The sequence below is a fragment of the Pistacia vera genome, unplaced genomic scaffold, assembly GCF_008641045.1.
Source record: "Pistacia vera cultivar Batoury unplaced genomic scaffold, PisVer_v2 Contig1555, whole genome shotgun sequence".
NCBI lineage: Eukaryota > Viridiplantae > Streptophyta > Magnoliopsida > Sapindales > Anacardiaceae > Pistacia > Pistacia vera.
Window position 1 is genome coordinate 1 of NW_022195636.1, and position 12018 is coordinate 12018.

A 12018-nucleotide genomic window follows, 5' to 3' on the forward strand; every position below is an offset into this window, starting at 1 on the left:
ATTATTAAAACTATATTATATTAAGTTTCAAATTGAATTCTTTGTGCCTTGCTAATATATAATAAAATAATTTTTGTTATACTTATGGATTCAATTGTTTTAATTTGGTTTAGAGAAAATAATTTATATTATTTAATTCAATAATTATATATATTTTTTGAAATAATCATAATTGATTTGACAATTAACATAGGGAAATAGTAACAACACTCTTTTTGTGATTCTCGGATTCTTATCTTCAACAAAGAAAATTTCTGATTGACATATAATTTATTCTTTTGTTTAGTTGATTTTTCATTTTGCATCATATAATCTGGTTATAAAATTAATCTAATTTCCATGTTTTAGAAGGTAGAGCTGTTGAGTGTGAGGTATAATTATAAGGGATAATTGAGAATGGTGTGTTGCTTACATATTAAGAAAATTGAATTTTGTTGGAGATAATTTGATAAGAAAAGCAACTAAAAATGGTAAAGTTTATCACTAGAAAAAGGATAATTATGATATGAAAATAGTAAATAAATAATTCCCCACCGTTACGCATGTCTTTACAAAAAGCTTCTAAAACGACTGCGTTTGTAGATGGTGATGGACTCTCCGCCTGTTAACGCGCTTTTGCAAACTTTTGTGACTGTCGCATCTTTCTTTGCCGCTCTCTTTAACTGCATTAACAATCCAGCACACCGACAAACATTTGCTACTTGTTTAGCTCTAAGATCCACTGCCTGTTCTCAGCTTATCCGATTCTACAGTCTTCATCTCCACCGTCGGTTTTAGTCACCCAAGTCAATCGATTCTCCATTTCTCCTTCAGATCCGCCAAGCCAAAAAGGTTGGTACAAACCAAACATTTCTTTTGATAAACGCTTAATTATTCTTCTTTGTATTGTAAAACTATGGCTCCAAGCACGATCCGTAAAGCGATCGGTGCAGTGAAAGATCAAACGAGTATAAGTTTGGCAAAAGTGGCTGGTAACATTGCACCAGAGCTTGAAGTTTTGATTGTTAAAGCCACTAGTCATGATGATGAACCGGCTGATGAGAAGTATATTAGGGAAATAGTTAGTATGACTTGTTATTCTAGAGGGTATGTTACTGCTTGTGTTGCTACTATATCAAAGAGACTGAGTAAAACCCATGATTGGATTGTGGCTGTGAAGGCACTCATGCTTGTGCACAGACTTTTATTAGATGGGCATTTTCTGTTTGGGGAGGAAATTGTGTATGCAACGAGGAGAGGGATGAGGGTTTTGAATATGTCAGACTTTAGAGATGAGGCCCATTCAAATTCGTGGGATCATGGTGGTTTTGTGAAGTTTTATGCTATGTACTTGGATGAGAAGGTGGAGTTCGATTTTTATGAGAAGAAAAAACTGGGTGGGGATGGGAAAATTGAGGAGAAGGATGATAGGTTTAAGGATGATTTTGATCGTGGAATGGGGATGAGATCGAGATCTTATGGTGATGTGAATGAGTCAGTGAGAAGAGAGGAAAAAAAAGAGGCCACTCCTATGAGAGAAATGAGTCCTGAGAGGGTATTAGGGAGGTTGAATCAGTTGCTGAGGATCCTTGATAGGGTTTTGGCTTGTAGGCCAACAGGTGCAGCCAAGAATAGCAGGTTGGTGCTTGTTGCACTTTATTTGGTTGTGAAGGAGAGTTTTGGGTTATATATTGAGATATGTGAGGCATTGGGGGTATTGTTGGATAGATTTACTGAGATGGAGTATACAGACTGTGTTAAGGGTTTTGATACTTATGTTAGTGCAGCTAAGATGATTGATGAGCTTGTGGGATTTTATGGTTGGTGTAAGGACATAGGGATTGCAAGATCATCTGAGTTCCCAGAAGTGCAGAGGATTACTGATAAGCTTTTGGGGACGCTTGATGGTTTCTTGAAGGAGATGGCAAACAGACCAAAGAGTCCTGAGAGAATTAGGGAGGAGAAACCTTCTATTAAGGAAGAACCGGAACCAGATATTAATGAGGTTAAGGCTCTTCCTCCACCCGAGAGTTACACTCCTCCTCCACCACCTCCACCTGAGCCCCAACAAGCACCCAAACCTCAGCGTCAACAGGTAACAGAGGATTTGTTGAATTTGAAGGATGATGCAATTACAGCTGATGAGCAAGGCAACAAACTGGCTTTAGCTTTGTTCTCCGGGCCGCCAACTACGAATAAAAATGGTTCGTGGGAAGCATTCCCCTCAAATGGAGAGCCTGAGGTGACTTCTGCGTGGCAAACTCCAGCTGCTGAGAGCGGTAAGGCAGATTGGGAATTAGCTCTGGCAGAATCTGCAAGTAATCTATCAAAGCAGAAAGCTGCATATGCAGGTGGTTTTGATCCATTGTTGTTGAATGGCATGTATGATCAAGGGGCAGTAAGACAGCATGTGAATACCACTCAACTGAGTGGTGGAAGTGCAAGCAGTGTGACACTGCCTGTGCCAGGAAAGAGTTCTACTCCAGTGCTGGCACTGCCTGCCCCTGATGGGACTGTCCAAAGGTTGGGGAATGAGGATCCATTTGCAGCATCCCTTACTGTGCCACCTCCTGCATATGTGCAGATGGCAGAAATGGAGAGGAAGCAGCAGTTTCTTGTGCAGGAACAGCAGCTCTGGCAGCAATATGGAAGGGATGGGATGCAAGGCCAAGTAGGTTTGAACAAGATTGCTGGTAACCCTGGCTATTATGGTCCTAATCCTCAATCAATGATGCCTTATGGAATGCCACAGGTCACTGGTATGGGGCAGCCTGGAGGGTATTACTATGCCCCCTATTGAGTAGGCTGTCTTTATGGAGGGCTGATGTTGCCTTTGCTGCACATTACTACATACTTCCCCCCATGGAAGGTTTTCCGTATCTTATAATGTTTTTTTCACCATTTTCTTTACTCTTGTGTACTTACCTGCATCCAATGGAGTAAAGCATGCAGGATTTGATATCGAATATAGTGAATGATGAGAATCTGTTACAGTTTCTCCAACGATTTATAATATTTATATACAGTTGTTAAACCACAAGTTTGTCCATCCCCTTCTTTTTCCAGCCTACATTGCTATTCAGATTATTGTGGATTGAGAGGTGCGTCTCTAATTTAGTTTGCTTGTGGAAACTAACGTTGTCAAGCAGGAATTTGGAGCTCTCTTTGCAGGAGTATAAAACATTTGTTTGAATGCGCCAAATTCTCTTGGCATGATAGGCTTACACCGTTAGATTAAAAATGAAAATGAGGTTTTTCCAACTGCCTGAGCTGACTAAGTCCTTTTGACTGGATTTTGTTCTAGTTAATCGTTTCTGACTAGTTCAACTTGGTTTGGCCAGAAGGTTTTGTGGTTTTAGACTGAGACAAAGCTTGGTTGCCTATAGATTTGGATGCTTGATAGTTATACATTAGAAGGGTATGCATTTTCAACATTTCTAGCGTAAAGCATCCGATTTTAGTCTGGATGGTGGTCATTCATGCCGTCCACCTAGTTGAGTGCAGATTGTCAAAAGCAAGCAATCAGTATCATGATAACACCTTTTAGGAGAAGCCTTGTGAGCAAATCACGCTGAAATCTTAATGACTAAACCTCCAAATTGCTTTCTCTTTAAGGTTATCCCATTAAACATGAAAGAATAATATTATACATATCAAATGATGTCCAATTTTTTTTTATCTTAAATGATATGCAGTCTTGTGGTATATTGATGTGCAAATTAATGTCTTATGTTGAGGCATATCATTTGGATACAAAATTTAGGATTTTCTCAGCTTTTTTTTATGTTAAGTTTGTGTTTAAATAATATTTAATTATTTAAATAATGTTTAAATAATATTTAATTATTTAACCATCATTAGGTGACCAGCGATTAATTAAGATTTTTTAGTGTATTATTTAAAAGGTCCTGAGTTCGATCCATCTAAGTTGTTAATAGAGGTTGTTGTTGAGGTGATTAACTCGAATGTCAATTTTAAATCCTTAAAAGACTAATTAAGATGCGCGTAAACGGACCCAAACACTTTATCATAAAAAAAATATATATATTTATTTAATAATAATAATAATCTTATTATTATTATTTGGTATTATGGACTAGTAAATAATATGTTATTAACCTTGAAAAGATGATATTGTATAATGATATCGGATTATCTAGAATACGAAAGTTAGATTATGAACTAGTGGAAAAAAAATTCTCTCTTCTCACAAAAATCAAATACCCTGTAGAGGTTGGCATCATGAATAATTCTAGTTCCTGAATTTACTTGAATGTTGGTTCTTCTTATTCCCAAGTTCCAATAAACCCTAACAAGCCCCAAGGACCCATTTCGATATGTATTGTACATCCACATTCAAATTTACACTTCCTCTTTGACATCGGACATGTCAAACGTCGTTGTTCTCGACAACGGTGGCGGCCTGATAAAAGCCGGTCAAGGCAGCGAGCGTGACCCCGCTGTCATAATCCCCAACTGTCTCTACCGTCCCTTATCCTCCAAAAAATTCCTTCACCCATCTCCCATCACCAGCTCCACCACCGAAGACCTCACCTCCGCCGCTGTCCGCCGTCCCATTGATCGCGGTTATTTAATCAACGCCGACCTCCAGCGCGACATCTGGGGCCACCTCTTTTCCTCTCTCCTCCACGTTAACCCCTCCACATCATCTCTCTTACTCACCGAACCGCTCTTCACTCTCCCTTCTATTCAACGTGCCACCGATGAGCTCGTCTTTGAGGACTTCAACTTCAAGTCGTTTTTCGTGGCGGACTCGCCGTCTTTAGTGCATCTTTACGAGGCGAGTCGGAGACCGTACGGACTAGTGTCGAAGGCGCAATGTAGCTTGGTGGTTGATTGTGGATTCAGTTTCACGCATGCAGCGCCTGTGTTTCAGAACTTCACGATGAATTACGCGGCGAAAAGGATTGACTTGGGTGGGAAAGCGTTGACCAATTACTTGAAGGAGCTGGTTTCGTATCGCGCTGTCAACGTTATGGATGAAACTTTCATTATTGATGATGTCAAGGAGAAATTGTGTTTTGTCTCTCTTGATGTCGCTCGTGATCTTCAAATTGCCAGGTTGATATTCTATTTCTTCAAAGAGAAATGAGATTCTTTTCCATTTCAATAATAAAATAAAATAGAAGTTTTTATTCGTGGATGTTGTTTCATGTATGTTTAGTGAAATCGACGAGGATTAAAGTGGGGTGTTTGTTTATGGACTATGCTATATAAGAGTGATAGCATGTGTAAAGACTCCTAATAATTTTGTATTTTTGGATGGTGTTAATAAACTATATAGGATGCAAGGTGTGCGTGCTTTGTTTCATAGAAAACATCAGGTATGTTCATTTATAATTTATGTTCATATATGAACATTTTACAGGAAACGAGGAAGGGACAATCTCTTGAGGTGCACGTATGTTCTTCCTGATGGCATCACACACACGAAGGGCTATGTTAAAGACCCAGATGCGGCTCAGAGGTATCTCAGTTTTGGTGATGGATCTCCATCAGAGACAAAACAGATGGAAGATGCAGAAGAGCCTAGGGACAGAAAGAGAGTCGACCTGACCAAAAATGTATTAACCCTGGTTCTTTCTGAATTTAGTCATCTTTCCAACTTTACTAATTTACACATCCTTGTTATCTATACAGGAGTTTGACTTGACAAACGAACGATTCCTTGTCCCGGAGATGATCTTTCAACCTGCTGATTTGGGTATGTATCAATGTTAGTAATGTTGATGTTCCTACATTTATTGTAGTAATTTGGTAAAGTATGAGCCAGGGGAGGAATTTGCTTGAAAAATATGGAAATTGTACAAATTTCCCGAGGTGAAGTTGGAACAGAATAACATATTTGCCATTTTGCCTGGTGCTATTTATATTTTCTTGGAAAAGTGCTAATTTGGACTATTTTGCAGGAATGAACCAGGCTGGACTAGCTGAGTGCATTGTTCGAGCTGTTAATTCTTGCCACCCTTATCTGCATTCTGTACTTTATAAAAGGTGGCTTCTTGAACTCCTCAAGTGTTGAGCTTTAAAAATATTTAATTTATAAAATTTCCATTTTTTGATTTTATTTTTGTGGATTTTGGCAGCATAATATTGACCGGTGGAAGCACTTTATTTCCTCGTTTTGCTGAGAGACTGTAAGCGCAAATCTTTATGTGTTTATAATGAGAAATAATGTTGAGGCTCATCAGGAAATATATATGTTTTGCTTTGCAGGGAAATGGAGCTACGGCCTATTGTCCCTGATGACTATGAAGTGAAGATAACTACTCAGGAAGAGTAAGTGAAGACACTAGTAATTTTTCTTTGAAAAAAAAACTAGTGCTCCCAGTTGGTAAATAATTTTGTGCGTGTCCAGTCCCATATTAGGTGTATGGAGAGGAGGATCACTTTTGGCATGCAGTCCTGATTTTGAAGCAATGTGTGTCACCAAGGCTGACTATGAGGAGCATGGATCTGCTCGATGTCGCAGGAGATTCTTTCATTGAGTGCTCAGATTTCTTAAGGTATGTCATTTCAAGGACTCCCTCTGCTGTGGCTATTTGGTGAAGAAAACTGGAGGATATAGAAAATAATTTGAGATTTTGGGCTGTACAAGCTCCAAATTTATTACTAAAAAATTAATCATGTCTTAAATTTCTTTAGCTTTGTGGCAATCAAATGAGCTCATGAGGAATTATGCTGCAGGATGTCCCTTGTCTTACCACCTCTATTTCCCACTGATGAGCAAAGGAAAGGTGGAAACAGGTTTTAATGCCTTACGATTATATATAAAGGCAGATACCTCTAAACTCCTTGTTATCATCAGCATAGCATGGTGAAGCATTACCAACTGGAAATTTGGATGTTTTCCCTGGGTGGAAGGTTCGGTGACGAGGTTGTACTTTATTCTCCTGGCTATGAAAGCGAGCTGACAAGGCCAAATTCCAAATGTAACTTATATTTGAAAAGGGCAAACCTGAGAAGTAGCTTTAAATCTCTCTTCAGAAGAGAGGGCTGCGACTTTTAGTTTGGGTTGCAGGGTACTCGTGCCTGATTTCGTCTTATATCACCGCATCCTCACTGCTCTGATGAAATTTCATATTTAAAGATATGCAATGTAAGTTGCGTTAGGTTTTTCAAATACTGGTAGTATTTATGATTTATGAGAAATTTCATGTGTAAGTTGCGTTATGATTTGTCAACGTCCAAGTTTTTGCTTATCGGAAGTGGAATTGGAGATGGGGGCGATGATTTTAACATTATCAGTCTTTAGTAGAAGTAGCCGTTGAATGAATATCGTTTTTTTAAAATGAGAGAATTTTAAAACTACCCGACTTTTCATGAATATCAAATTGATGGCAACTTACAATTTAGTCAAATACTACCGTTAAACCTTATGGATGCGTTTGGTTCAGAGAATGTTGGATTACTGGAAAGTTAGATTACTTTGAAGATTATTGGGAATTAGAAAAATGTGTTTGGTTAGTTGGAATAAATCGGTGGATATGTTATATTAATATGTTTGGTTGGGAGAATGAATTGGTGAGTATGTTATTTAAATTATTAAGTTGTTCTCTTTTAAATATTAATATAATATTATTTTTATTATTAATTTTTGAATAATTCTTTTAACCCTCAACATTTCAGATTTAGTTAAAACACCCTAGTTTATATAAAACTTTAATTTATAACAAAATCACCCTAAGCCCTAACCATCGTCGATCATTGCTAGAAAGTCGTCGGGGTCGCTAAAAATGGCTGAGAGTCATTGAGAGGCTCCGATATGCTCGTATTGATAGCCGAAAATGACCATATCGAAGTAGATCTGGTTGTTAATGGTTAGATCCGTGACTGTTATCGGCCAAATCTGGTTGAGATCTAATCGTCAACGGTTATGGATCTGGCCGTTAACGACCATATCTCACCCAAATATGGCCAATAACGGCATTTGGCCATCGATCTGGCCGAAAATGGCTAGAATAGATCTGGCCATTTCCGATCAGATCTACTTCGATATGACTGTTTTCGGCCATCAATATAGCTAGAAACAATCATATAGGAGTCCCCCAGCGACTCTCGACCAATATTTAGTGACTCCGACGACTTTTCGGCGATGACTGGTGGTGGTTGTTCAGTTGCCGATAGTGGTGGCTAGGTAGCGGTGGTGGTTTGCAATTTGTTTTAAATATAAGGGTATTATTGTCCAAAAGCTTAATTAAACAAAGTGTAAAATTATAATGGTAGATTAATGTAAATTGATTTTTAATTTTAAAACAAAGGCATTATTGTCTAAATTTTTTATTAATAAGGGATAAAACTGTAACAAAAATAAGATAACCCAATAATTTTATAATACCTAAGAAAATAGAGGTTATAAGCTTACCTTCAGTATTACTAAAAGTAACTATTTTTGGTATTAAAGAATCTTATATTATTTGACAATAAAACATGATAATCAAATAATATAAGATGATATAACATGTTTCAAACCAAACGCCCCTTATATTATATTTAAGAAATTCAGCTACACCGCATCTCCCTTTATCCTCTTCTTCCCAATAAACTTTATTTTGATTTGCCTTCTCAAATTGTTAAACTTCATAAATTTGAAGCAAATAGACAGAAAAAAATGTCTTTATTTCAATATTTCAACTCCTTTATAATAAAAATCTTCATCATCAGTTAGTAACAAAATACCAATTCTTAAAGCAAGAAACCCAACAGTATAACAAACATAAAATTGGTTAGTATTTGTTCCGAGACCACCCGTTTTCATTACCATCACCCTTCTGCTCAAAACAATCGCTTCGTAGTTCAAATCCAAGAAAAGAAAAGAAAAGAAAAACCTTGAACAAAAATGATCCATTAACAGGAGAAAAACATGTTGGCTGCACCTGCACCATCGCCATTTATTGCTTCTACCAGCATCACCACCACTATCATTAGGATGTTGGCGCACAACCATCACCACCAATGACTGTAACATCCAAAGCTCGAGAATTCACTGACCAGCCACAAAATCTAAGGATTTAGTCCATCAATAGGTGATTATTGTGGAGAGAAAGAGAAAGAAAAATAACAAAAAGAAAGAGAAAGAATGGATTTGAATCTCTGTAGGAGTTCTTAATTTTGGAAGAGTAGATTTAGAAATGGTTTGATTTTGTGAATTTGAATCTCTTTAATCTATTCTTTCTATACATTTCTGTAAAATTACAAGATTACCCTTACCATACAAACAGAGTTGGACAGCGTCTGTCATCAAGGATAGTTTTTTAATTAAATTTGACAAAGCTACCGTATGAATGAGTAATACCAAAAGTTTAAGGGTAATTTCTGAAATTATCCCTTTTTAAATATAAGTTAAATGTTGGAAGTGAAATGGTGAATGCACAAAATGTTAAGCGGGTGTGTGAAACCAGAACAAGGAAAGAGAAACAATGAACATAGGAAAGATTGTATCAGCAAATATGCCACAATGGGTGACTAAATATAAAGTACATGGTTTGCTGATTTTTTCTATTTTATCTTATCTCTCAAAACAATTAATTTTCGGAAAGCAAAATCCGCTTTTCTATATGTAAATATACAGAATGATCACCAGCCAATCATCAAAAGCATATGCCTTTTGAGACCGTGGCCGCCAAAAAAATTTTTACAGGAGCTACAAACAAATCACTCATCTTTAATAATGTTCTTACCCAACTTTGTATAAGCCATTCCGCCATTTTTGTTTTCTTACAATCCAGAAAGTCGCAATATGGGCAAAAAATGCGAGACTCTTTCTCAAGAGGATAACTGCACATGTTAGAAACATCCCACGATTGCCAGAGAATTTGGCATAGGAGTTGCCATAACTGTACACTCAATAAATGCCCACCCTTCCGGCTCACTGAGGAAACCAAAGTCTCACCAAAACTTCTAGTATGATGCAATGCGACCCCGGACTTTCATCAGTCATTAATATGGTGAGAGTCCATGGCACAGGTGCACCAATGTTCTTTGGTATTGTCCAAGTATTTCACCGACTGCAATAAATCCGATTTCTGGATTAACCCTGGTAAATTGACCGACATATTGCTGCTTGATGACCCAGATTCATCATCTGAATTTTCTAAATTGGTGGTAATTTCTGTATAAATTTCACGACAAGCAAGTACAAACATAGCAGCTGTGTAAGGTTGTTGTGTCTCACGAAGTGCTGCCAATGCCTCCTGCAATGCACCAGCTGCGACATACAAAATAAGAGCCCTGAATTGGGCCACTACAACTTCAGAACATTACAGAAATAAATATTAGAATGGGAAGATATGGAAATAAAAATGGTGGTACCTCCAGATATTGTGTTCAACGTGAAGGACATGATCGGCCCACCTCTGCAAAACCCTACAAGAAACAAAAGATGAAATCATGGTAATCTAATTTATAAGCATCTCGTCAATTAAGTAATAACAGATTATGATGCGCAATGAGAGTAGAATTTTGAATCCTCTATACGATACACTTGTAAAATACCACCACCAGAAAAGTAAGCTAAAAGAAAATATTTTTTTACCTACCACAAATTATTCTAGGGCACATCTGTATGAGGCTAAACAGAGAAGTAAGGCGTTACCAAGTACTTTAAGTTTTCATTTTAAACCAAATATAATACTAATTTACTATGACAAAGAATAAAGGGAAACAATTTCAGGAACTTGTTCGTCTAATCTAGAAGATATAAGCAACTAATCCATGGTCGGAAAGCCATTTTTGCTTTTGGGGTTGAAGAATTGTCTCCCCATTTAACTGCCTGACTAAGGAACAGCATGTTGATCTGATGCAAACACTATGGATGAGCTTGCGGCACAGAATGGATTCACATAATTAGGTTTTCACATATAGAAACAACATTGAAAGAAGCTTGGTCGATACAAATATAATTCAAACACAAAAAACCTCAAATATGTTTCATGATAAAGGAATAATAAACCTTGCATAGTCAGATCCCTTCAAATGTGTGGCAGCTAATGTTGCAGCATCGGTCCAGCATCCCGCATCTTGCAACTGCATAAGAGTTCAGATAATAAGGCTCCGTTTGGTTCACTTTTTTACACTTTTTAGAAAAGTTTTAGGAAAAAAGTTAAAAAAAGTTGAATTAGGCGAGTATTACGATGTAAGATTTGAAAATAAATAAAAATATCCTCTATATTTGTTTATTTATTAAACACCCCCCCATGTTTGTTTATTTACTAAAAACCCTTATAATAAAACATTAAAAATTAACAAAAACACCCCCAACCCACCCATTAAATATGGACAGCCGGCCACCACCACCGGAGGGAGGCCGGAGTCGTTGTATCGGCGCATGACTGGCTGGATTTTACCGGTTTTGTGCCGATATGGCCGGATCTACGGTGGATCTGGCCGACAAAGATCTACAGTGGATCTGACGGGCAAAGGCCAGATCTACTGCTAGATCTGGGCATGGACGGCCAGATCTGGCCGAATTTGCTCGTCAACGACGGTCAAAGATACGGCCGTCGTTGATGGTCAACGACGACCATGTGTTGGCCATCGTTGACGACTGACTACGACCAAAGATCTGGCCTTTTCCGGCTAGATCCATCGTGGATCTGGCCAGAAAAGACTAGATCGTCGCACTACCAGCCAGATTCAGCCGATAGTGCGCCATTATACTAGATTCCGGCCATTTTACGGCGGTGGTGGCCGGAATCTAGTAAATATGGTTGCTGGGGTTTTTTTGCAATTTCTAAAAAAATATTTACAAGTATTTAATTAAATTAACAAATTTAAGGAGTTTAAAAAAAGTTGAATAATATTGAAGAATATTGTGAGTTTTTGCAATTTTACTGTTTAACTTTATTGGGAATACTAATAGTAGTATTCCCAAATGTGAGCCAAACGAAGCCTAATTAATCCAGCAAATATTGAGCAATCTACATTGACCACCTTTATATTAAAAGCTAAGCCAACTGACCACTTTTTCATGCCTAATATGTTGTTCAGCAGGGTATCATTCTCTTTTTACCAGCAACC

The 12018-nt window shown here is 37.6% G+C and overlaps 3 protein-coding genes across 3 annotated transcripts; 2 read left to right on the plus strand and 1 right to left on the minus strand.

Annotated features, from left to right (window-relative positions):
* The first annotated feature begins 591 nt into the window (after window positions 1–591).
* LOC116124782 (probable clathrin assembly protein At4g32285) lies at window positions 592–2977 on the plus strand. The gene has a single exon (XM_031410524.1). The coding sequence runs from the start codon at window positions 896–898 to the stop codon at window positions 2777–2779; it is 1884 nt and encodes a 627-aa protein (XP_031266384.1). The 5' UTR covers window positions 592–895; the 3' UTR covers window positions 2780–2977.
* A 1167-nt stretch (window positions 2978–4144) lies between these two features.
* LOC116124781 (actin-related protein 6-like) lies at window positions 4145–7311 on the plus strand. The gene is made up of 8 exons (XM_031410523.1): window positions 4145–5061; window positions 5369–5564; window positions 5641–5704; window positions 5910–5994; window positions 6087–6137; window positions 6217–6279; window positions 6359–6506; window positions 6688–7311. Exons 1-7 carry the CDS (start codon window positions 4367–4369, stop codon window positions 6486–6488), a joined length of 1284 nt encoding a protein of 427 aa, XP_031266383.1. The 5' UTR covers window positions 4145–4366; the 3' UTR covers window positions 6489–6506; window positions 6688–7311.
* Window positions 7312–9932: 2621 nt separating this feature from the next.
* On the minus strand, window positions 9933–11061 carry LOC116124780. Its single transcript, XM_031410522.1, has 3 exons — window positions 10952–11061; window positions 10312–10365; window positions 9933–10230 (listed from the first exon to the last, which is right to left on the minus strand). The coding sequence occupies exons 1-3, from the start codon at window positions 11029–11031 to the stop codon at window positions 9933–9935; spliced, it is 432 nt and encodes a 143-aa protein (XP_031266382.1). The 5' UTR covers window positions 11032–11061.
* Between the last annotated feature and the right edge of the window lie 957 nt (window positions 11062–12018).